Genomic DNA, 26,615 nt, shown 5'->3' with positions numbered 1-26,615 from the left:
GGAAATTTAATACGGAAAAAGCTGTTTATTTTAGGAAATTTTTTAAAACTGAATTAATTTGTGTGTTTTGTTCTTTTAAGGATGAGACTAGCACCTTGTCCAAGCCGCCCGTCATCAAAAGCGTCGCTGTCCGTCTTCGTGGTCAACCAGTTGTTACTCGGGAAGCCTGGATGTTCGGGATTTTGAGTTAAAATTCTAACTTGTAGGTATAGGGTATTCAGAGCATATACAAAGATGTATTTAAATAATAACTATCAATAAATTCAGGGTTAATTTTAAAATTCGTGAAGCAAATTTATCGAATTTAACCCTTTTTATCAATATAACATCGAAAATCTAAATTTTAAATTTAAATCAAACAATAAATTTGTTTTGGATAAAATTTGAAAGTTCCTGGAATTTAAAAATTAAACTTTGTATTATATTAATAAAAATTGCCGCGTACTCTTAACTCTATTCCGTCCCGAATTGTCACGCGTCGACGCGTCAACCTCGGAAGCATGCATTTTTGTACGGGCGAGTGAAGGCATTTTCTGGTGGCAGCGGGTCAGGCATCCACCACCGGCGGCCACCACTGGCGGTCACGGAATAGCTTTTCGCGGACACCTAGACGCATCTCGCAGAAGAGCATCATTACATTATATCGTGTTAAGAGTATGGTGGTGAAACAACTCACTTTAAAATTAAGCACGATGAAGAGGATCAGGACATTTCGTTCGAGTGGATTGTGTATGGTGATGAGTTCACGGTCACGTTGCAGAATTTCTCTTATTTGATGGAGGTTTTCCTTCGACTTAATAGCGGTCGTCTCGTTCATTGCGGAAACCCTTTTGGGATAATGAAAATGATCGCTCCGACGATCGTGTTGCGACCGACGTGCGACTGCTTATCACATTTGTATTGTGAACGAAATGGAAAGTGGTGTATTTCTAACCACACAGTGAAGAAAATTGTTAACTTCTTGCCCTGCTTCCGTTCTTCTCAAGAGGTTACTGCGTCCTCGCCATGCCATTAGCAAGGGTCCCCGACCCTTCTGTATTCATCTACTCAGGGAACACCAACGAACATAAACGCTGGCTTTTCTTGGTTTGTCAGTACTGATTTTATTTAGAGGAGTCACCAAACAAAAGCGAAAGTGGCGCCAGCGCGCGAACACCCAAGTGTTCATCTTGAGAAACATATCAAAAATGTATTATAATTCGATTGAAATCCCTACCGTGTTTCATGAAAATCGTCGTGTTGAGAATCTTACGTAAAAACTTGTGCTAACGGAATTGTCTTGTGTGAAGTGAAATCTTCTTGCAATTTTGCGTGATCAAAATCTGAATATGGAACATTGATGAAAAAATTTAGTAGAATTTCTTCGTATCACTCTTTGTTGCAAAAGACAGTTTCCAAATTGAAGGAATTGGTGGAGCGATAGTTTGAAGACTCATCTACTTGGTCAAATATGAGTTTCAAGTTGATTGAATTGGAGCAAATGACACTATGTCGACGGTATTATAGTAATCTCATGGAATATAAACTGTATTTTCTGACTTTTACAAGTTTTTATACATATTTTTGGTATGGGAAATAAAAGATAATTTATTTTATTCGTGATTGTTTCATTTTATTCATTTTTTGTACCTGACTTCAGAAATTATTAAATGGTGATTCATTTTTATATCCAACATAATTATCAAATGAGGTGGGAGAAACCAAGTAGGAGGGGGGGAACGTTCAACCAATCATATGCGGTGGCAAGAATCGGTTATAATTTACTACTCAAATGTATCAACTATTTTTGTTACTGGAATTGCTAGTTTGGCGAAAACCGCTTTGTGATCCGAAAAATGGGTTTCTAGTATTTCATAATGACTGGTTTCAGCCATGTTGATAACTAAGTGGTCGATAAGGGTTCCTCGGACAAAATTACTCTGTTTTCTCGTCGCGCCTGTGTGATTTACATGGCTCAGATCAAACGAATTGCAAGTTTGAATGAGTTTGTGTGATTGGTGGTTGCCATTAAATCTATTAGATCAATGTATAAGTCTCCCGCGAGCAGGAAGTTTCCACTCCCTCTGTTTTGTTCAAAAGGGATGATAAAAGGGAAATACTGATTTCATTACATGGAACATATTATCATCAGCTAACAAATGTTATTTGCGTGATTTGCGCTGGTTTATCCTTTGCCTCTCCCTGATGCGCTGCCTGAGTCTCCGTAGGCCGTCCTTCAAAGAGGGCATGCTGGTGGACTCGCGTGTGAAACGGGCTTTCCTTGCATCGCCAGCGTGGATGGAGCTCACCACGTCATTGATCACGCCTGAAAATGTTTCGTATGCACTATTCGGCCTGGAAAAGTTAGTGATTTTGTTAAGCTCACGGGCAATTGCATGGATCATTGCTGGATTCAGTTGGTAGAATCCAGACCCGCCATCCAGGTTGCCGTTCATGATGGCGTCCACGGTGAAGTGACGCATAATGAGCCGCCAGAACATCTCCTTAGCAGATCTTGCGTATATGGAGACACGCTCGACATGCTCTCTATCCAGTAAAGCGTAGCCCTTGGGACACTCCATGAGTAGGACCTGTAAAATATTGCGTATGATATGAACGTTTGTAATTTGCACATGGATATTCGGAGAGTAACGATATGTCGCAGACCATGAATTTTCATTCAAATTTTGGGAGCATTTAATTCATTCCGAACTGAATTGAACAAAAATACAATACACACATTATAAAAACGCGTGGTGTTGTAATGCCAGTGTTGCCGTCTGTATCTTAATTTCGCGCCTCGTCCTTGGGGAAGTGGATATCCAGTGGTTTGGCAGTAACCTAATGGTGCTTCTGGTGCTACGCGCCAACCGCAACGTGTACCGCTCAATCGGGTGAGCCATGCAGTCCGAGAAGGTGGGAATTTGTATAGACAAATGATTAATTTCAGAAGGCCTCCTGGTAGATATGCCATTAAAAGGGACCTGAATAATCAACTGTGCTTAGCGCTTGCTCGTTTTATTTAGTTGCAAATTAATTTGTGGCCAAATAATGGCTCTTTCGCATCGTTTTGATTCGTAGATTGTTGAACTTTTTAATAAGTTGAATCGGCTAACAAATTTTGAAACGTAGCGTGGATCGGTAATGGCCTAGAATTGAAAATTAAGTTAGTTGTTTGATGGAATAATAAAAATTTTGAATCATATTTCGGCAAATTTTATCAAACAAATAACAGTCTTTTTTCATCTGATATTGCATTCAGCTGAATTCTAATCGTCTTTAAATGAGAATCAAGCCGGAATGGAATAAACATTTTTCTTTTCGCGCAGTTAAATTTCATGGTACTGGTCAGCTCAAAGGGCGTTGTTTCACTCAAGAAGTCCGATAGCAGTGCGAGATGTCACACTTTTGATGATGTCGTTAAGAATAAAGATGGTCATGAAAGTTTGGTTGTCTTCGCTGGTAGTAAGAACATTCCGTTTTGGAGACAAATCAAATTTCAGGGCTTTAAAACTTAAGTGACAAAGAAATTAACTCTGTGTCAGAATCTGGTACCGCGTTCAGCGTTTTGAACAAGACGAAGACTGATCCCGTCAAGATTAGCCGCTACCAGTCTAAGCTGATCGTTATATAAGTAATATCCACTGACAGGCAAATAGCTTGGAACCAAATTTGTTATGCACACGTGCTGAATGTAATTGTGAAGCAAATTCGTACAAACGTTTTATTTCAATAATTTCTGTAGCAGAGTTCACGTCAGTCTCATGGTGGCTAAACGACCGAGGAGGCACGTCTTGAGGTGCCACCTCCTCAGGTTGGGCTTACGTGCGAACCTACGCCAAGGCCGATGACAGCTAGACATCACCAAATGTTTTTGACTATCGATATATATCGTCTGAAAAAATGTCGATGAAAAAATATCGTCCTATATAACCTATGTTAAGCCACAAAAAACATCGATAAAAATCGATAAATATTGTCAGAAAAAATATCGATATTAAATATCGATTTTTATTTGGCCATGTCTGATGACAGCTTCAGAGGCCACAGTGGTTGCCACTCGCATCGTCAACATAGGACACCTTGGAGAAACCAGTGATTCCTAGGAGTACGGAATTTTTGATATCCTGACCATGAACTACGACTACGTCGCACAGCTGAGTCCTGTTGCAGAGGGCAACAAGGGTGGAAGTCATCTCGCATCCTCTGAAGGGCGCGATAGGTCGCAGCCTAGATAGAAATCGGTCAGTATGACAATGTTGAACGTGCTACGCAGCAGAAAATTTATTAACCGAGTTTTACGTTTGTAAATAGTCCAACCAGAAATGGGACCCAGCAGATGGAAGCCGGTCTTTAGGAAGAAGCTTCGAGAGTTGGACGGCCCTGACATTGCGATCCCTTGAAACGGAGTTGCCTACAAATCGGTCCGAGCTGGCTTTGACGAATCGTCCACAGACACAGCAGAGTCATATGAGTGGTCCTCGCAAGAAACACCAGATGAAGCGGCTGCCAGCAAAGTGTCAAAGCTGCAGCAAAACCAGGCTGCGAAATCAACTATGGCACTGGGTAAAATACTTTGCGAGGAAATGGTGGCGAGAAGCTAAAATTCCACAGAAGTATTTCAGAAAGGTTGAATTACACGTTACACGTTTCAGCTCGGACCGATCAGTAAACATCGGAGAAGAAAGGGCTCGTAGATGTCGCGGTACCTGTCACACCTGGCCAAGATTGTGAGTAATGTCATCATCTTTTACGGATATTAGAAAGCTCGGGGATTTTTAATTCATTCCGTTGTTTGGGAAATAAAATAACTGTTATCTTCGAAAGAAATGCATCTCCTTTTCAGTGCCTCACAACAAGTTGCACTTGATGAAGATCACCTATTTCACCATGTCACGAAACAATGACTTGCCTGACTTTTTTCTCATCTCGGACAGTCAATCGCCGGGACTGCAGACGCTAGCTGAGCTTAATCTCCTGTCTCTGGACAAAAGTGGTGATCCCAAGATTCTCCGAAAGGCCGAAATCGTGTTCAGTAATTATTGCAAGCAACAACCACGGCATGTACTCCAAAATTGCATGGTTTCAGGTCGGCTCTACCTAACTACGGAGACACTCAACACACTCATGAATGACCTCTCTGTGGACCAGTTGCTAGCGCAGAGTCTGCCGTCTGGCGCCACATTCCTAGCATCCACCTTCGTAACACTAGACATTGATTACGAAGAAAAAGTCGTCTTCATCTTTGGAGTGCAAGCAAACACGGAGTGGCGAGCTTTCAACATCTTTAGCAACATCCTCAAAACGCACACAAGAAAGGTCTTTGAAACGTTTAGTAAAGCGGGTAGGCACCTTGCAAATATAAATCAGAGTTTTGTCTAACACTGACAACTGTCCGATTGCAGCTGGTTCTCGAAAATATGCCGCGATGGTGGGTTCATGCCTGACGTTGTCTCCGTACCAGAAATTGAAGACCACGCCGATCAAGCTCTTAGCGCTCGCCGCTGGAACAAAGAAGAACCAATACTGCTACTTTTGCGGCAAGAATTACAGGGGAAACATCATGCACCATCTCAGGTTGGGCCACCTCCAGGAGCCAGAAATCCAAGACTTACGCCGAGAAGCCAACCGAGGAAAGGATGAGGAATTTCTTTGGGGAATTGCGCCTCATAAGGAATGAGCAGCACAACGATGCAGTTATGCAATCCAGGCAGGGGACGCTGGTGCCATGACGCCGCACCCAATCAGGCAACGTCCACACGACCAACAAGTGCCCGTACTGAACCATCCATACCAGCAGGAATTTCCGTACGCACTTGCTGGCCTGCAGGACTCGGCGAAGGTTGAAGGTGAGACAACAATTGGGGGACATATATTTAGAATTGTAACAAAATCTGATTTATGACCTCGCCAAAAGACAATAAAGATGATAATAATAATAATAATAACCAGCTAAGGCAGTTGACCAACTCGAGATCAATCGTATTGAGAAACCTCTCGCGAATTTGGACCCAAGCTTCACTCTGGTGGTGGACAAGATCCTAACCAACATGCGTGACAAAAGCATCGCTGATTTTCATCACGGACGATCCGCTGGTGATTCGAGTGGTGAAGAATTTTGGACTGCAGCAGGAAACTGGCAACACTGGCGTGCAAATCAGCCGGAGGAACATTCGGCTTCTTCCCGCATTGTACAATGCTTTCAAGGTCCACCCAGAAATCCCCGGATTGGTGACCTCGCAAAGAGACATTTGCAAGCGTTCCGTGTGGCAGGGACTTCCCAGCAACAGACCGGACAGAAAGAGTGATAGAATCGTCGAGGTCATCAACACGATTTATGGTGGTGAACAAAACAAGGAATATTTCAAGCGGCCCAACGACGTCATGACCATCAGCTCACTCGTCCGACAGGTGGCGAGTGAGTTGCAGCAGAAGCGGTTCGAGGATGATAAAGAGTGATGAAAGTGTTGACCGAAGAGTGTCGCTTGCTGATGAAATACCTGGAAACGAAAAGGTACCGAATTTGCACGACCACAAGGGTTGCCAAGCCGAAGGAAACGAACGAGAAAGTGCACAAGACTCATGTTTCTCCTCAGGACCTCCAGTTGTTCAACACTCAACTCGAAGCGATGTGTAGTTATGACCACACTCATCTCTTAAAAGCGAAAAAACCGTCCGATATCAAATTCCACTACAGGATCTTGGCCACTCACTTGAACTTGGCTTTTTGTTCCTCTAATGCTCGGAGGGCTACCGAGGGGAGCTACGTAACCCTGCAGAACTATGAGCAGAGGAACAACTACTCGGGCAAGAACAGTGAAGTGCAATCCATGGAACAACAACAACTTGCAGAGCGATACGACGTGCTGATCTAAACAGGAAAAGGTTCCACCAAAGTTTTGTCCCTCTTGAAACCAGAACGGCGAGAGTACTGCTGCACCCTGGTGGACAAAGGAGTACGTGCTGCTGCAGGAATTCCAGACGATTTTATCTACCTGTTCGGCACCAAGAACGGAAAAGCGATGAACTTAACAATTCCGCAGAAAGTAGAGGCCGAAGCGTGTCTCGCTGAGAGACCTACTGATCTCAGGGCTCGAGCCATCAGGACTACCTTCGCCACAACCCTGGGCCAGATGCAATTGAGCTGACCTGCGAAGAAGCTCTTCAGCGAAGAAAAAAGGAGGTAAGCTAGCATCGTGTGTGCACGCTAAGAATCTGTCTCTGCTGTATTCCTGCCTCCGGGCGTTGTTTCAGGTTATTTGGGCCGGCGAGCCCACTGGCGAAGCTTTTTTATCGCCCCCGCCGACCTTGTCGTGTGGAGGCGACCCTGAATACTGCCCAGTCGATTGGAAAATAGCTAAATTAGTTTTCCCATTGACGTAAGCCCAATCGCTGGTGGAATTTATAGAGAGATGTTGTATAGAAGTGACGAGGATTCCATGATACACCCTAGGGAGCAGCGCTGAATTTGGTCGACCACCTGGACCCTTTCAAATGCCAGAGATGCCACACTCTTTATGTTTTTACTGCGACAAGGCTGGCCGAAAGAATGCTGTATTTGTCAGATGCAACGATTGCCTGCTGGAATTCCACAGAACGTGCCTTCGGAAATTCACAAAAATGAGCGAGAAAGAGGTTAATGAATGCAAGAAGAAGAATAATTTCAGCTGCTGGTCATGCTCGTTGCCAATGCTAAACGATTCCTTCTGGAGCGTTTCCGAGCCACTACGTCCAACTCGAGCAAGAAAGTCCCAGCACCAGCAAAATAATAAAAAAGCCGCAGCGTTTTTGTGCTTTAACGCTCGGTCATTAAAAAACAGAAAAAGGGCTGCCGACATTAGTGCTCTTCTCGAGTGTCATCCTGCTGATGTTCTAGCCATTAACGAGACTTGGTTGTCGCCTGACATATTTGACCACGAGGTGATCCCTACTGACTATGTTGTGCTGCGGAAGGACAGAACTGGCGGCCGCAGACCAGCAGGGGGCGTCCTGCTGGCCATTCTTCCGCATCTTCAGCCACGCCAACATACAAAGATCGAGACTACGGCTGAGGCCGTTTGGGCCGAGGTGACGGTCTCGAATTTGCATTTCCTCATCGCCTCGGTGTACAGAGCACCAAACTCTACGCCGGAGCAAAACGATGAGCTGTGTCGATCGCTCTCGCTGGCCGCCGAGCAGCAGCACAATTACGACGCGTGCTTTGTTATGGGCGATTTCAATTTGGACGTCGACTGGAGCACTGGGACGCCGCTGCCGAGAGCTGCACCTGCTGAACAATTCCTCGATGCCTTTGACAATTTCGCTTTTGCGCAAATGATAAAGAGTGCAACGAGAACCACGGCCACGAGCAAGAAGACCATCGACTTGTTTCTGTGAGACACGCCGAATCTCGTCTCCACGAGCGAGGTTATCGCCGGAGTAAGCGACCACGACGCGTTGCTGATCGGGCTCAAGGTGGACTCCCGCCGCCCGCCAACTGTGTCTACGACGCTGCCGGACTGGCGGCGCGCCCACTGGCCGACTCTCAACGACCAACTCGCTGTGAAGCTGCAAGAAGTGATGCAAGAAGATAACCTCGTGGAAGCCTGGACAGCCTGGAAGACAACGCTGTTCGAATGCGTCGCGGAGTGTGTGCCTTCCAGAAGGAAGAGTTCAAAGAGGAAGCTGCTTCCCTGGCTCAATAAAAATCTCAAAAAGCTAATAAAAATTAAGGATGATCTGTTCGCGCAGTGGAAGAGCGAGAAATCCAACGAGGCGAGAAGTATTTTTGAGACGGCAAGAAAGGCGACCCAAGGCGCTGTCAGACTGGCCAAAGACCGATGGTTCTGGAACCTCGGCCGTGGACCACAAGGGGCAGCTGTGTTCTGGAAATTCATACACTCAAAATCAAAAGTTCCAATTATAACAACTAATTTTTCAGCAGACGGCCGAATTTTCAGTGACCCTGCAGCAGTCGCTAGCCAATTTCTTGCCACTTTCAAGCAGAACTTCTCGCCAGCAGACACTGATTTTCCGTTCGTGCGCCGCGCGCCCATCCAAGATGGGAAGCTGAGCAAGCTGCACATCACGGCGAGCGAGGTCAGTGCCTTGCTGCACGTCCTGGACGCCAAAAGTTCCGCAGGACCAGACGGCATCCCTGCAGTGCTGCTCAAAAACTGCGCCGAGACGATCTGCCACAGCCTCGCCCACATTTTCAACCTTTCGCTGCGGACACGTTACTTGCCGGCCGACTGGAAGTGTGCAGCGGTGACGCCGATCCCAAAAGAAGGTAACAAAAATGATTTCAATAATTACCGCCCCATCAGCGTCACCTCGCTCGTCGGCAAACTCCTGGAGAAGCACGTCCGCAACCAGCTTGCAGCCTTCTTTGAGAGGAAAAATTCCCTGCCAGACTGTCAGCATGGCTTCCGCGAGCGGCGCTCGTGTACGACAATGCTGCTGACAACACTGGACAACTGGACTGCGGCCCTCGACAGCAACAGCGGGCAACACGTGCACGCAGTTTTCCTCGACAGGGCGAAAGCTTTCGACAGGGTTCCCCATCAGCGGCTACTGTCCAAGCTTCAACACCACGGCGTCGACGGAGAGGTCCTCGGGTGGTTGAAAAACTTCCTCGTGGGCCGCAGCCAATTCATGCATTTCGGCAGTGCACGCAGTGAACCGTGCGAGGTCACGAGTGGCGTCATCCAGGGCAGTGTGCTGGGGCCGCTGCTCTTCAACATCTACGTGTCCGACCTGCCCGCAGCCCTGAAAACCAACCTGGTCCAGTACGCCGACGACTGCACCGTGTTCAGGGTGGTGAGCTGCCAAGACGACGTCGACGAACTGCAGGACGACCGCCCTCGTCGACATCTGGTGCACCAACAACGGCATGCAGCTGAACGCCAAGAAATGCGTCGTGATGGACATCTCGCGAGCGCGCCAGCCGTGGACGCCCCAGTACACGATCGGTGGCATGGCGCTCGACTACGTCTGCACGCAGCGCCTCCTTGGCGTCCACATCTCTAGAGATCTGCGCTGGAACCACCATGTTGACGTCCAGCGTAAGAAAGCAAATCGCACTCTTGGATTCGCGGCCCGCAATTTGCGTGGCTGCACGCAAAGAGTGAAAAGAATGGCGTACCTGACTCTCGTGAAGCCCAAGTTGTTTTATGGGACTCCGGCATGGCACCCCTGGACTAAGGCAAACATCGGGAAGATGGCTAGAACCCAAAATAAAGCCCTCCACTTCATTTATGGTCACCACGTCCCGCCGCCGCAAAACCAGAAAATGCTGTCCGTCCCAGCCCAGCTGATGTATAACGACCTGCTCCTGTTCAAGAAGAGTCTGTGCGGCCTCACAGACTACAACGCAATGGCACGCATCAGCTTGGGCCGCGTGCACCGCGGAGACAACCCTCAGCATCCGCGGCTGCAACAACCACCAGCACGCACCGAACTCGGCCAGTGTGTCTTTGATTATCGAGTTGTCGCTTTTTGGAATGCTGCATCACCCGCATTGAAAGACTGTACGGCGGCACAGTTTCCTTCCAAGTGTAAGGCGTATGTGAGTGAGTGTTCCTAGTGCAGCTTAATTCCCCTCCTGACCAGGCCCATTCCGGCTCTGCCCTCCCGGGTAGAGTTTTAGCGAGATGTTTGCCAGGAATGGTGCCTTTTCTCACTATGTGCTTTTTTAAATTATATTGACAAACTGTTTTTTAACATGTATGTAAATTATACGGTGAGAATAAACAATCAATCTTGTGCCTTTTAATGGGCTACTCAATCTCCGTCCATGATCACTACTACGATCTTCCGACAGGCCCCGGCTTCAACCTCATGGTCGGGCGAGCCCTCGAAATTTTCGAGGGCGGAAACATTAAAAAATACAAGGGCACCACCTTGGAAGAGGCTGGAGAAATCCGCACAACCCCTGACCATGCGGCCAATGCTGAACCTGATAACGAGTAAGTTAAATGCTATTGCCCCAAAAATTTTTCAATTCCCTGCACTTTGTCTGTGATACATCGCATTTCATTTTCTCGTCCTTTCCGTTGATTAAAACCGGCTTGCTGCTCTTCTCCCTCAGGTTCAGCATGGAAGACCTTCAAGATGCCATTCTCTTGGAGGACGCGGATGAAGAAGCAGCAGAGGCCGAGATCACGGCTGAAACACAGCCGAATAAACCCCGCCGAGGCCGCAAACCTGGCACAAGAATAAATTAAAAGCAAAAATTAAACCCGCTTTGCGCAAGCAGAAGAAAAAGTAACACAGCGGATTGTTATTAGGGCATGATTCATTAATAATTATAAACTCTTTCAGGACGGCGCACTCCGACATTGATGAGCAAGAAACTGCAGGCAGCAGCGGCGAGTCCACCGCCGGAATTTAAAGACACGCCAGCAAATGTCACCCAGACCTTGAAGGAATTTTGTTGTACAAACAGAGCACGGAATCACGAGACATACCTGTCATGGCTTTGTATTATATGGAACCAAATATTACAATTGTGAGGCTAAGCTAACATGCGCGTTTGCAATCTGTGTTAATGTAAAAACTTGAAGTTTTTTTTTAACTTTCAAAGCTGTGACAATAATCTTACTAGTTGAACACAAGTAGCTAATTCTGGAAATTCTATTTATTAAAACCACCGAAAAACCTTTTAATAACGTTCGTTATACACGATCATGTTTAATTTGTGATTTAATTTAATTTATGCAAATGATATATATACACGTATTAAAGCACAGGCCTAGAGAACACATCAGTTGCGTCCAAATTGAACTGCAATGTCAACTTTCTCTGAAGTAGAAGCATAGCTGGTGTCAGACGGAAATTCGGAATAAAAGCAGTGGAATGAGAGTGTTTGTGGTGAACCCTTCAATGTTTTGCGTATCCTTGGGATCCTATGATGAGTAAACAATTTGGGTACCTGTTGTAATGATACGGAAAAAATTTAATCAGGTTTTAGAATGCAATTTGTATTCTCTTACTTTCTCGATGAGACTGGCCTTGACGATCCATCCTGAAGTCCAGGTCCAACTGAGCCAAAGTCATCATTGACCCAGTATTTGCTTGTCCTACATCTTCGTAGATTGCCATCTTCGACTTCAGAGCAGTGGAGCAGGCAAGAATATTTGCGCAGTTGCTGTAGTTTCAGTTGGCTACAAGACTTGGATATTGATTTCTAATGACAGTGTGCAAAGTCCGTTTAGCAAGTCCACCTGTAGCCCTTATCATGCTCACTGTACCACCAGGACCATGATGTTATGCGATCTCGAACATTAAAAATTTGTCTTCTGACACACACGCAAATAGGTGCTATCATTGCTATTCTTAATAAAAACAAAGGCCCGGGAGTTGACGATGTTTCTGTACACGATGTTCAGCATGCAGGTGTCGCGTTTGAAAAGCTCCTCTGTTCAGTAATTAATAAATCAATTAAAACCGCCAGCTTTCCAGACTGTCTCAAAACAGCAGTTATCCGCCCATTGTACAAAGACTCTGCGCACATCAAATTCGAGAACTACCGCCCAATATCCATACTGACAGTTTGTGATAAAATATTTGAAAGATTTCTCGAAACACACCTAACCAGCTACTTAAGCGAATTTTCAATATTAGACTCACGACAATATGCGTACCAGAAAGGCAAAGGTGTTAATGAGCTGTTCGTTAATTTCTCTGATTATATAAATTCCAATCTCAGTGCCAAAAATTATGTAGCTGGTGTTTTAATAGATATGAAAAAAGCATTCGATGTGCTTGATCATGATAAACTCCTAGTCAAACTGGAGAATATTGGCATTCGTTGACCTGTCTTAAATCTGTTTAGAAGCTATTTAAATAATCGGAAATTTGTGGTAAAAATAGGCAAAGAGATTAGCGAGAAATGTGAGCTTGACCGTGGTGTACCCCAGGGGTCAAATCTGGGCCCAATTTTGTTTATTTTGTTTATGAACGATCTGTTTCCGCTATTGAATAAGTGCTTTGTTAATATTTTCGCCGATGACATTATAATACTGTACCCCCAAAAAGATTTTGCGGTATGCCAGAGTGTAATTCAGTCTGAATTTAATATTGTTACTGAGTGGTGCCATGATAATGGTTTTTTAATTAACACGAAAAAGACCGTGTGTTTACTTTTTTGTCAACCGCGGCTGCGAGAAGACTGGCAGCTGCAAATAGTGTGCCATGATACAGACTGTATTCATAACTTTTGTATTGGTTGTAGCTGCAGGAAACTGTCGCAAGTGATTCAAACTAAGTATTTAGGTGTGCTAGTTGATCAAGAATTTAATTTTAAGGCTCATATTCAACATGTTTCTAAAAACACTTCGTAAAATTATTTGTGAATTTAATTATTTAAAGGCAAATATGCCTCACAGTGTGAGAAGGATTATGTATTTTTCTCTTGCTCACTCCTATTGAAATTATGGCATAACCACATGGGGAGCTGTTAGCTTGACAAACAAATAATTTGCAACTCCTTTTGCACACAGGTCCTAGACCTGAATGTTCACACTCCCGAGCAAACGCCCGTCGTGTGGCTGGCGCGAACGTGGCAGGAAGGAGCGATCGCGGCTGCCGAACGACCGCTCAAGAAAAGCAAATTTTTGGCTTATTTCGACCTGTGCAGGACCACCAACGATGTATATCGCATCCTTCTGGAAAGAATCAAGTTTGTCGATGTGCCTGAATTCTTCACGTGCGATCGGAAGGAGCGCAAGTGGAACGCCAGGAAGCGCCAGGGATTCAGAATGCTAGGAAAACTGTATCCCGTCTCGCCAAAACACGTGGAGCAATTCTGGCTCCGCGCTATTGTTCAGCACAGGCCGTTTATTACGAGGTTTGTAATTAAATTTAGCGCGTAAAATTAAAATTTTCGACTAAATTAATTTTATTTCCAGCTACGAAGACACAAGAACAGTTGATGGCGTCGAGCATCAGTCCTTCAGACAAGCGGCGGTCGCATTGGGACTCGCCAGAGACGACCAAGAGCATAGGAACGTTCTGGAGGAAGCTAAAACGGGCTCAACCCCATTTTCAATGCGAGCGCTGTTCTTGATGCTGCTCCTCCATGCTGGCCCTGCGCAGCCCAAAGAACTTTGAGGAATATTGGCGCACCATGGTCGGCCCTGTCACCCTGCAGCGCGATGAAGGTCAGAGGATCCGACTACTCAGATACTTTGCTAGAAAATTGCTGCTGAATAACGCGACGCTGGACCTCGAACTGTTCCAAGAAATCGACATCAACGACATGCTGCGCAACCCCGACCAAGACGCCGCCTTCGACGAAGGTCTTCAGGTGGAAGCACCTCCGAGCGAGGCGGAAGTCGCACGTAAGCAATGACTTCATAAAAATAAAATTCATTCGACTCGTCGGAGAGCACACAGATAAATATTTTTTTAAAATAATAGTTCGCGACGAGCAGCTCGTCGGTCTGCATTTTCCTTTCCAACAATCAGAAAGGAATTGTTTTATAAAAAATTCAAATTTTCAAACCAAAAATGGAAATAAATTTTAATTTTTTTTCAAAATTTCAAAAAAATTTTAATCATTTCAATCACCGTGTCAATTTATTTGCATGTGTCGTGCAATTCATCATTAGGAGCAGTTTTCCGCCACCGATCGAACCAAATTTCAATAAAAGCATTAAAATTTAGTAAAAAAATTGTCGATGAGCGCCGAAACAAATTTAGTTTTTTTTAATTTTTTTTATCGCATCACCAGTTGATCAGCGACCAACTTTATAATCAGTAATAAATATTTGATTAAATTTTCGATTCGCTCTCTTAAAAAAATCAAATTTTAAAAAAAATTCAAAATTTCGGGAAAAAAATTTAATTCTCTTTGACGCGCACGTCAATTTACCTAGCGTAATTCTTTTTCTTTTATTTTTTTGCACACTTAGAATAATATCAGCAGCTATACATCGATCAGAGGACCATCGTGGACACAATTGTCGATGCTGTCAGGTCGTACGTGGTGCCGAATCGAATCGACAGGTCGCGACTCTTCTTCATCGAGGGGCCCGCAGGAACAGGCAAAACGTTCACGTACAAAGTGATTTGCGCCAAGCTGGCCTCGATGAACCTCAAGTTCGTGTGCGCGGCATACACGGGCGTCGCCGCGGCTCTGCTTCCAAAGGGAAGAACGCTGCATTCTGCTCCATTCAGCTCAAGAGGGATGAACCTCAAGTTCGTGTGCGCGGCATACACGGGCGTCGCCGTGGCTCTGCTTCCAAAGGGAAGAACGCTGCATTCTGCTCCATTCAGCTCAAGAGGGACTCGAGGTCGAGACTGGTGCCGCAGTTTAGCGCGTAAGATTTTCACGGGCGAAATTTATCGAACGCGCGCTAATTTTTTTCCCCACTTTCCAATAGCTATAAAAACATCGAACAGGCCACACTTATCCTTATGGATGAGGTGTCCATGGCGCCCAATCGCGCCATCGAGGTCGGCGAGATATTAATTCGCGAAGCAAAAGACACTGAATCAGAGTCACCCTTCGGAGGCATGCCCATCCTGTTCGGCGGTGACCTTCGCCAACTAAGCCCAATCTGCCAGCCCGACGAGACAGTGGAAGAAATCCACTTTAGGAATTCGCGATTTTTGGACCGGTGCCACATTCTGCAACTTAACACGAACATGCGTACAGACCCTGACGAACGAGAGTTTGCCGACTTTATCAAGTCGGTAGGCGAAGGCACCCATTCATCTCCCCCTGGCCTGCCTGCGCTGACTCTTCAAATCCCGGACGACTGGATCCTGCCGGACAACACTCTCGACAACCTGATCGACTGGGTTTTCGGGGACAACCCATCGATCACCGGCCAAGAGAACGCCATTCTGACGCAGCTCAACGACGACTGCTTGAAAATTAATGAAAAGGCAAAGCTAAAATAAACTCATAATAAAATATTGCAGTGCGACATGACAATTCGCAAATTGAGTATTTTTACCGCTCTTCACGCACTAATCTGAAGAATTGGCCAGTCTGCAAAACGAATCAACTATTCAAAATTCAAGTTTCATCCGGAGATGATTAAATTTGGAAAATTCTTTTTTGAAAAATTGTCAAACTCATCCGGTGATAACTGGAACCAAATGTTATTCGGCCCCAATTTAGGCTCTGAATTGTTCGGTTTGGTAAACAGTACCAGAAAACCAAATTTGAACTATATCCGGCCATTAACCGAAATTCGGCACTGATTTACAAATTTTAAATTTATGCTTTTTGCGCCGTCGACCAGCCGGTTAAGGTCACAGGGGCGTGACCAACCCTGGGCAATTTTTCTCGGTTTTGACGATTTCAGCAGTAGCCTGTCGTGGAAACAAACTCAGTTCTCGAATTTCAAAGACCTTGCCGCAGTAGAACAGATTTTATGCCCTGATTTATATGCTGTGATAATACTAATAATAATCTTTATGGACTTTTGGTGAGGTCATATACATCAAATATGTTACACACACACAATTAAGTTTTTGCAAAATTAATTTAATTTTTTTAAAAATCGAATCTTCAACGTAACCCAGACCGCGAACCATCATTGGATACCTTTCAGGAATGGCTTCGACCTGAAATTATCAAACGACCTGAAATTCCATATTTTGATGCTTTTTTGGCCCTTTGAATAAAAAAAACGAATTCGTGTTGCCAGATACTGCTCAAATTTCCGGGAGATAAGCCAATCGTCACGATTCTGTCTGAGGATTCGGTTTTCGATGACGATCCTAACAATCCTATCGTCGCAAACAACGGCGCGGGAGTTCCGGAAGACAGCTGCACAATCGAATTGGACGAGCTCCACATTCAGACACCGTCGGAATTGCCGTACCATGAGCTCAAGTTGGAGGTCAACGCAATCGCCATTCTCATCCGCAATTAGGACGTTAGCTGTGGATTGGTCAACGGAACGAGGATCAGAATCGACGCCATCAGCAGGCTCAGGCTCAGAGTGACGGTCTCGAGCGGCGCAGAAACCATCCGGAACCAGCAAATTGATCTGGCCAGAATTGAGTTCATCGGCGACATCGGCTCCGTGCTGAAAATGCGCAGAGTACAGTTTCCCATCAAACTGGCTTTTGCCATGACGGTCAACAAGAGCCAGGGGATGACCCTGAACAAGGTGAAAATTTACCGAGTAAAATTATTTTCCCCGTGCTAAATTCAGGTCAGTGTTTTCCTCAAGCGCCACATCAGTGACCGCGGCATGTTATATGTCGCCCTCAGCCGTGTTCGACGCTCGGAAAACATCCGCATGGTTGTCGTCCCTGACGACAAGCAGGGATACCACAACGAGAAGGGGCTGTGGTTTACCCAGAACCCTGTTCGTAAGCAGTTGTGGGACCTGGACAGTAGGATCTCGGGCGGAAACCCTCTTTAACCACAACGAACACACCGGAGCGTTTTCGCTCCTGCAAGCTGAGCTTGGGATCCAGGTGCACGACATCTGCGGGGATATTTATCTGTAAAAATTGTAAAAAGATGAGACGTGAAGTAATAAAAGGGAGCGATCTAACGATAGTGCACAAACGTGAATCGTACATCCGTACAAAATGTTTACAAAATTTAGCCACCCGACGACTTTGCTTATAAACGGATATTCCGGTTGCGGAAAAACCTATCTAACTCGAAAGCTCTTTCCGAACCAAGAAAAATATTTCGATAAGGTAATTCACCAAATTATCTACTACCACCATATTTTCAAGCCGTGCTTCGCGCATTTTCCGCACATAAAATTCGTAAAAGGGTTACCACAAACGCTGCTGGATGACACTCGTTATGACACTCGGTCCAAACCTGAATTAGTTGTGCCAGCGCAGAAAAGTATGATTTCCAGACAAAGCCCTTTAATTGCTATTGCGTCTTTGTACAACGCGTTACCAGTAGCGCTTCGGCTTGAGCCCCGGTACCCTATGTTTGTTAAGGCGTTGCATAAGTTTGTCTATCAATAAAAGTTCTATGATGTCGAAGCATATTTAGTAAATGCGAATAGAGTGTGATATGTTATTCCTATTTTGCTTTATGCATTTATGTACGTGTTGTATGTGTGTATAACAAATGAATGTATTGTATTGAGTTAATATACCAAGTATTGTTCCTTGATGTAGTGCAGGTCATAAAGTAATAAAGATTAATAATAATAATCTGAATCGCGTATTGGTTCTGGACGACACGCACGAGGCTGGGATCTCTTTCGCCGCAAGTTTATTTGTTCGCGACAGCCTCCACCGCTCGATCACTTGCACATTTCTTTTGCAATATTCATTCCTAAATTCCCGTCTAAGAATGGTTTCTCTTAACGCGAAGCACATAATATCGTTCGTTAATTACAGGGACGGGTTAAGCTTCAATTCCATCGCACGTCAGCTTCCCTTTCCAACTCGGTTCGTTCAGGGCGTATATAAAGAAACCAGCAAAGCGAGATTCGATTATTAAGCCATAAATATCTCCAACGAATGCCCGCGGCAATTTCGATTCAGCACGAACATAACGTCCGAATACCCCACTTCTTTGGTCCAAGCAGAGCAGTACCATGGATCGCCGATCGAAATCGATCTTGAATAGAATCTTGAACATGCCGTCTGACGAGAGATATCGCACCTCGATAAAAGATTGAGCAGAGCAATTCTCGAAATTTTACATAATATTAGACTGAAGAATATAGAATGGAGTCAGTCCGAATCCAACTTGATTATGGTAAACACCGCAATTTGCAGGTGTTTGCTTCGAAAAGGTTTTTCGTGTTCAAAGAAAAAGGAGTCGATACTGATATTGAACGATAAAGTTTTAAATCTCTTGAAGAAGAAAATGAAAAATGTATAAAAAAAACTATTTCTCATCGACGAGGTCAGCCTCAAACTGATCACGCGACGCAAAGAACCGAAATTCATCGATTACGAAAGGTGGTGCGACGCGCTGATGACCGAGGAGCAGCGGAGACGTTGTTGCCAGCCGCGGAACCGCGCCCGGAAATGGCGACAGAGTTGACGACTGAGACGAAGCCTCGCCAGAAGCCGCGCCCACCACGCGGAGAGACCTGTGTATCGCCACCAAACGCAACAAAAAATCAAATCGGTTATTATCAAAAAGAATGATTATCTACCGACCGGATTGAGAGATCGCTCCAAAATTTTTTTCCAAATTATTCAAACTTCTGGCAAATTCAAGATGATGGATTCGGGTGTGTTTTTCCACAAAAAACGAATCGGCGACGATCTGTTCTCTCTAATATTAAACTATAAAAACCCCGAGGGTTCGCTACTGACCGACGACAAGCCAATAAGCCGTTCGAAACCGCTCTACGCGACATCAAGGGGCGGATCGCAGTACTCTTTTTTGGCTTGAACCTTAGCACAATGTGGCAACGCTGCGTTCTCCTACCTGCAGCAGAAGCGTGAGCGTGCCGGTGATGCCACTCGGCTAGCCAACTAGCTAGAGCTGATTGTTTTGTTTGTTTTTCTTTTGCACCAATTAATCATCTTCATAACGCGTAAGATCCCAAAAAATGTTTTCCTCACTTACAAATTTTGTTTGCTTGAACATCCCCGTAGAAAAATATGGCTTCCCAACCGTCAAAACGTAAAACGCCTTCAGATGCTCAGCTTGCAAAGTTGTTGGGCCTGATGGAAACATATGAGAACTGTTTATTTGGTCCACTGTCTGCGAGCGTGAATCCAGCCTACAAAAGAGAAGTTTGGGATGTTAATAGCAAGGAATTGAACAGCGACAACGACGGCTGCCATGAAATCTGCTGCTGATTGGCAAATTGTAAGCTTCGTGTGATGGGCCATCCTTAGGGTCTGCCAAAAAATTTTACTTGACCCCTCATATTTGCAATCGGGTCCTTAAGGTGTGAAAATAATGCTGCCCACGATCACTTTCATATTATCTTGGATTATAAATTTTTTATCAATCAAGAGTTTTATTGTTTTCATTCTGCCACAGTTTTTCACTACTTACAAAAAATAGGCTCGCCATGTTGCTGCCCTAATCGCGAGTTACCTGAAGGAAACTAGAGGAGCTCAAGATTTTAGATGTCTGCAATTTCTTAGATGGGGACCAGCAGCGAGCGTTACAAATTGCAAAACCCAGCAGCTTCCAACATCTGCCAGGGATGATTGATTCAGCAGCACTCCAGTGGAGGGATACTTCTAAGGTGAGTTTTTTGTTAATTTGAAAGTGCAAGAAATGTATTCAATTTTGATACTAGGACGGTGCTTTGGTACTGGAAAAAGATTTGCCACCTCACTTACTGAGTAATCTGCTGAGTAGTGGCCAGGCCATAAAGATGGGAATGATTAATGGAGTCCCAGCTGTTTAGTTAGTTAGGAAGTTGTGCCCTAACAGTCAAAAACCAAGCACATCCAGTAGTGATTTTCAAGTGAGATTATCGTCTAAAACTTTAAATAGTCTGCCTAATGCATGGTTATAATACATATTCCAGAAGGAGAGAATGGCCGAAGTTATGAAAACTCTAATCAAGCATTCACGAACTACTTGGCCTAGCCTTGTCTTTTGTACTCCGAAAACCCGACCTGCAACTTTAAATGACTCATTTGACCTCTCTCCAGTCATGATACGCTTGGATGTATCAGACGAGTCAGCGAGTATTATTCATTGCAGTTGATTAAACTAGCATGTGTTATTTTTGTTGATTTGTATCAGATAAAACTGAAGTGATATGCGAGAAAACCAACGGATGCAGAGGTTCTGTCAGACCAACGTCTCCAAAGGGTATAATTACTTCTTGTAGTGCACGAAATATCGAAACTTAAATAATTGGTGAACCAAAGTTTCTATAGACCAGGTGTATGAGCAGTGGGGGAAAGAGACGGACGCTGCTGAAAAGGCATCCAGTGAGGAGGAACCAACTAGAGGGAAGAAAGGCATAGGACAATGACCATCCGGAGGGAAAAAGGTTCAGGACAAGGGCCATCCGGAGAGAGACAAGGTTGAAGTTGCTTAATTAATGTGTAGTAAAATATTTTAATAAATTATGATTGCAGAATGAAAGCGGAAGACGTCGTCTACGAAGGATCAAACGCTGCTTCTACAGTACAAACGGTATAAGAAAACTGACACAAAGAGCGATCTTCAAGACGTATTGTGCCAATTGGTATGTGTGATCTTTTAAATCATAATTTCAATAGCCGTAATGTCACATTTACGTAAAGCACGCCTAATTCAATTTTAAATTGACACCCATGTATATCGTTAATGCTCCTTTATTTCCACCAAGTTTGCGACCACCCAGCAACAATTAATTGATATAAAGTAGACCTTGTCAAAATGTGAATGCCGCAATTCCTTAACCATTTTCGTGGTTTATGTTTAGGCTTCTGAAGCGAAGGTGAACAACGACCTAAAGGCAAGGGAGCTTGACCTAAAGGAGCGAGACTTGAAAATCCGGGAAGAAAAAACAAAATAATCTTCCAGGGATTCAACTCGAAAAAATAATATATGAGCAGTTATTTGCGAAGTTGGAGGTCGATTGGACGCGATTTTTCAGCGTTGAAATTGTTAGATGGCTGTCATATTTGCTCAAAGTGCTTGTTAATAGATGATGAAATTCCAAATTTGAAGCTCGGGGATGGGGACGTTCCATATTTTTTCGGTATCTCAAAATTACCCGAAAAATGAATGAAAGATTTTTGCATGAAACACTGCTTGCACGCGAATAATTATCGCGATATATCTCCTCTCATTCTCGGCCAATAGTTATGTTCTGAAATACGACTGAATGTCTTTAAAAATCCGAAATGCCCGGCACCAGGTGCGTCGTGACACCTGTGCATCTCTGTCCTCTGCTTTTTCGGAACTACATCCCTAAAACAGGATTCTTCCCACGGTATCCAGCTTTTAACAATCTTAAATAGTTTCCCCTGCTCGATCTTGAAAAGTGGCTATTTCTCTGGCTGACGAGTGACTATCACGCAAATCTAAATACCACGGATCTCTAATTTTATTTCGCAACTGAACTGAACTACATTAAATCGGCGCAGAAAATGACCTAGATAACAGATCTGGCACCACATTCAATTTTCCCGGCTTGTGAAACACCTCAAAATTGTACTTCTCAAGCTTCTGTATCCAATTCGCAAGCCGTCCCTTCGGATTTTTGATGTCATTCAAAAACTTTAACGGACAGTTATCCGCGTAAAACAAGATTTTCTCATACACCAAATACCCCTCTAATCGATCAATAGATCACACGATTGCTAATTGTGAATTGTCGGGTAACGTGGCTCGGCTTCCGTAGGCACGTGGCTCAGGTAAAATATGGGATGCTCTTTGCCGTCCTCAAATATCTGAGATAATACTCCCGTAATTCCAACATTGGATGCGTCTGTTGATAATATGAATCTACGTGTGAAATCTGGCAAACGTACTACGGTATCATGTATTAAAGCCTGCTAAATTCCTAAAAATGAATTTTCCTGCTCTTCCGCCATAACAAACTGAATCTTTTTCCGCGTCAACCTTGTCAATGGCTCTACAATTGTGCTAAAGTTGTCGATCAACCGGCGGTAATACGAAATCGCGCCCATAAGCATTTTCACCTCCTTCGCGTTTTCCGGCCGCTTTAACTGCATAATTGCACTAATCTTGCCCGGGTTAGGTCTCAACTCTCCCTTCTCGAGAATAAATCCCAAAATCTTTATCGAACTACGCAAAACTTTACATTTGTCCCAATCCGGCAACAAATTTGCCTCGAGAAGCAACCGAAAGAATTCCTCCAGCACTCTAAAATGCATCTCTACTGTCGGCGTTCCAATAATAAGTATTGTTCCTTGATGTAATGCAGGTCATAAAGTAATAAAGATTAATAATAGTAATCAGGTCATCCACATACGCACGCAGATATTTCTTAAACCATGAACCTTCCACAATATTATCAAACACGCGCATGAAATCTGGTCCATTGTTCACCGCTCCAAATTTGACCACACGAAACTGCCACTGTCCCTTCCCTGGTACAAAAAACGCCGTCTTGGGCTTGCTCTCGGCATCAAGCGGTACTTGCCAGTAACTCATTTTAAAGTCAATCGTGCTGACGTATTGAAATTCTCCTAAACCATCTAAAATCGTCAAAATCATCTAAAGTCAATATGGGCACTGCATACGCGTCCTCTACCGTCACCTTATTAACCTCTCGCATGTCCACCTCGAACCGCGGCTCCTTCTCGCCCTTCTCATCATGCACAAAAAACACCGGTGAACACCACGGACTCTTCGCGCGCTCAATTTCGCCCATATCTATTAAATTATCTATTGTCTTATGCATTAACTTCAATTGCGGCGGCGGAATATAACGCTGCTTGCACTTAACCGGCCTCGCGTCTCCCGTATCAATATTGTGTTTGACGTTCACCTGCCCTAGCCCTGCTGGAAATTTGTCCTTTAGCTCGGCTAGAAATACATTTCATTCCTCGCGCTCTCCTTCCGTCAAAAATTCTCCGTCGATTTGCACCGCAGCACACCGTGCTCTTGGAATGGCATCCGAATCATCCCTCGACAAATACCATTTACCCTTAGAAACATTTGGAATAAATCCCGATCGCCTCCAAAAATCCAAGCCCAAATTCAACTGCTGCTCAACTCGCGGCACGACCAACGCAGGAATTAAAAATGTCCGCCCCTCTACGGTTACTGGCAAAGTTACCTGCCCCTTCACAATATTATACGAATTATCAGCCAGCTCAACTCGCCTAATAGCTGTCTTCTCAATGCGTAACTCTAACGCCTGTAAAATATGAAAACCTGGTCCGCCTAAAATGCACATTGAAGCTCCGCTATCAAACAAACCGCGTTATTGCTCACCCATCACATCGACAATTAAAAACAAACGATCGTCATCCTGCGACGTAGCAAAATCATTCCCATGGAAAGCCGATCATCGCCCTTCTCACGCCTGCCCGTCCTCACAGAATCCATCCCTGATTTTAATTGCTGCGTGATTTTACTCAGTCTATTTCGTATCGTGTCCACACGTATCTTATTTATATGTCTAATCCAGTCTGTCCTGTCGCGATCACCAAGCTCTCGGGCGTGCGCGCTGGCTAATTGCCGTCGCCGGCACGGCCCTGTTGCACTTTTTTGGTCTGCAGTTCGAATAAGTGCAATTCTTTTGAACAACACCCTACGCCCCACACCTCCAACAAAAATAATCACTCTGCGGCTAGCGACAATACCTGAAAATGTGGCCCGCTCTACCACAATTCCAGCACTTTACATTCGGATTCCGCGCTCTAAAGCGCGCCGCAAAGTTCCCCTGTACAGCCGGCTGCATCAACTTCTGCTGCATGCTCGCCCCCTGCCCAGGATTCAGCGTCGCTGCGCTAACACCAACCCTCGCGCCTCCTCCACGTTGTCCCTGATTGGGATTTTTACCGAATCTCTGTCTAACGCCCGACTGCCCCTCTACTGCAACACTGCACGCCTTGGCCAAATCCGCCTGTTTTTACGGCGGCTTCTCGTAAATCACACTTGGAAGCGCAGGATTAGTCGGCGCGTGATAGTCATCCAACTGCTCCTGTATCCCCTCAAAATCAAGACCTGCGAATATCAAATCGTCGAGTGTCTGAATGTCACGCAACGGGAGATGCTTCGTGACTACTGGATTCAAACGCGACTTTATGAAACTAAGCTTCTCCATTTCGGACGATGGAACTGAAAGCAAGTCAAAGCTCTGCAACATCTCCGCAATGTGAATATTAAGACGCTCCTCTCGGCCCTAGGTCCGTAGCCTCAACTGGTCCCACAGACCCACAGCCGCTCATCAATTCGCGCCGACTTGAAATTGCGCAGAAAATCTGGCTCAAACTCGGCCCACGAAGCCCACCTATGACGGTTTGCCATGAACCAAACCCGTGCCGAATTCACAAACAACCCATGCGCGCTCTGCCAAAAATCCCTGTCAGTCAGATTCGATTCGCCTCTTTTCAAATCGACCTGCCTCAAAAATTCCGCAAATGACAATTACTCATCACGCTCTCCGCTAAACTGTAATTTCCAGCTCGCCACTGGAATTGTTTTCTTCCCAAAATTCGGAAATCTCGCAACCACTGGACTTAATTCCACCGACATCGGCATGAACATTAAAGCACCGCGCGCGTCTGTAACGCCGCTCAGCCTCGGCGTTGAGGCGCCCACTGGCCAAACTCCATCGATCTCACTCGAGGCGAATTCCTCAATCGCCCTCGTCATTGTCTTGTTCAAATTCTCCCAAAATGGGGAAACCTCCTCCTGATCATCATTTGGCCCGTCCGCGTCCGCCATACCCTTCAGAATATCCAGCACCAACCCAGAATGTTCTGTCAACCGCGCGACAAATGCATCGCATTCGTCGCCGCTCTAAGCAGGCCTCAATCGCTGCAAAACATCTAAAAAATATGCTACGCTCGCGCACACCTTGCGCCCCTCCGAAATAACCTCGCTCCCTCGCCTGCGACGCAAGCTTTTTTAACGGCACCAGCTCCTTCGATGCCGAATCTAAAAACTTCTCAATAGACGGCAAATCGGTAATAACCGGCTTCACCTTCTTACCCTCCACCAAGAGTGCATGCTCGGCTCTCAACTCACTCCGCAACGCAGTTATCCCGTTATCAACAACCGCAATGCCTAGCGCCGCACATTCATAGTGCACTAATCGCTCCTCCAAACCACGAAATTAAATCTTCACTACCGCCATCGCAACGTAAAGACTCGAATAATTTACTTAAAAAAAAATTGAATCCCAAATCAAAATCAAAATTTGACTAAAGGACGTTACGCGAATCACGTGGATTCCGCAACTCACACGAACTGATCGCAATCTAGTTCAAAACAAAAAGAAATTTCCCAGTTTACTCAAAACTATTTGACTAACGAGAAAATCAAACATAAGTTGACACCCCTAAACAGATATCATCGCGTCCAACAAAATCTCTAAAGAATGCAACTCTTAATTCTGCCGAAAGATACATCAAAATCTCTCGCAGCAAAAATTCACGACGGAATTCAACACGAAGAAACGATCGCAATGCAACCCTAAAAATTTAACAAACTCAAAAATTACTGCCCGGGTGAAAATCTGACAAATGCCCGCAATGTGAGGAGAAAATCTATGCAACACCAAAAAAGGGATGCCATATAAAGGCTAATAAATGTGGGATGCCATTCTTGCAGAGGGCAAGAAACCTTTTCTAAATAAATCACAAGAAATATCTAAATTGACGAAATAGTTCAAATAGATCAATCAAACAGTGGATTAGAGTTCTCTTGTGCTATAAGATTTTCAGTCTTGGACTTTGCAATATATAACATTATTAAGCTCAGAAGATATTTTCTCACGACCGGACAAAAAGCTGATTCAAAGGCGGTAATTATTGACTATGAATGCTCGACAAGGTTTATTCTGAAATCAACCTATGCAATAGAAAGATAGCATTTGTGTGTGTAATGATATGTGTCAATTGTCAATAAAAAAATTATTTTCAAACAAAAATAGAAAGTTTAGTAGGGAAAAATGGAAAGAATTTCAATTGGAAAAAACTGAAAAAGCGCTTCAAAAAACAAGGTACTCAACACTATTTCTTGAGAGTCCTTTTCTTCAAACGTTGTGGTGCAATCGATGGTCTTCGCGAAACCTCCCGTCGAAGGTTCGCTA

The 26,615-nt window shown here is 44.7% G+C and overlaps 2 protein-coding genes and 1 pseudogene across 2 annotated transcripts; 2 read left to right on the top strand and 1 right to left on the bottom strand.

Annotated features, from left to right (window-relative positions):
- Nucleotides 1–13,335: 13,335 nt before the first annotated feature.
- LOC135945154 (uncharacterized) lies at nucleotides 13,336–14,070 on the top strand. Its single transcript, XM_065492623.1, has 3 exons — nucleotides 13,336–13,347; nucleotides 13,461–13,807; nucleotides 13,869–14,070. Exons 1-3 carry the CDS (start codon nucleotides 13,336–13,338, stop codon nucleotides 14,068–14,070), a joined length of 561 nt encoding a protein of 186 aa, XP_065348695.1.
- A 16-nt stretch (nucleotides 14,071–14,086) lies between these two features.
- Nucleotides 14,087–17,348, top strand: LOC135945151 (ATP-dependent DNA helicase PIF1-like). Its single transcript, XM_065492620.1, has 6 exons — nucleotides 14,087–14,293; nucleotides 14,888–15,264; nucleotides 15,345–15,852; nucleotides 16,623–16,810; nucleotides 16,859–17,090; nucleotides 17,136–17,348. Exons 1-6 carry the CDS (start codon nucleotides 14,087–14,089, stop codon nucleotides 17,346–17,348), a joined length of 1,725 nt encoding a protein of 574 aa, XP_065348692.1.
- Nucleotides 17,349–24,428: 7,080 nt separating this feature from the next.
- Nucleotides 24,429–25,246, bottom strand: LOC135945150 (uncharacterized; annotated as a pseudogene).
- Nucleotides 25,247–26,615: the final 1,369 nt, after the last annotated feature.

The sequence above is a fragment of the Cloeon dipterum genome, chromosome X, assembly GCF_949628265.1.
Source record: "Cloeon dipterum chromosome X, ieCloDipt1.1, whole genome shotgun sequence".
NCBI lineage: Eukaryota > Metazoa > Arthropoda > Insecta > Ephemeroptera > Baetidae > Cloeon > Cloeon dipterum.
This window is presented reverse-complemented; position numbering and strand designations above follow the sequence as displayed.

Excerpts from the sequence above, each read along its gene's own strand:
- LOC135945154 (XM_065492623.1), top strand. Across the intron at positions 13,808-13,868 it reads CACAGGCCGTTTATTACGAG|CTACGAAGACACAAGAACAG; the intron begins GTTTGTAATTAA and ends TTTTATTTCCAG.
- LOC135945151 (XM_065492620.1), top strand. The coding sequence starts at position 14,087 with ATGGTCGGCCCTGTCACCCTGCAGCGCGATGAAGGTCAGAGGATCCGA. Across the intron at positions 14,294-14,887 it reads CACCTCCGAGCGAGGCGGAA|CTATACATCGATCAGAGGAC; the intron begins GTCGCACGTAAG and ends TAATATCAGCAG. Across the intron at positions 17,091-17,135 it reads AGGGGATGACCCTGAACAAG|GTCAGTGTTTTCCTCAAGCG; the intron begins GTGAAAATTTAC and ends TGCTAAATTCAG.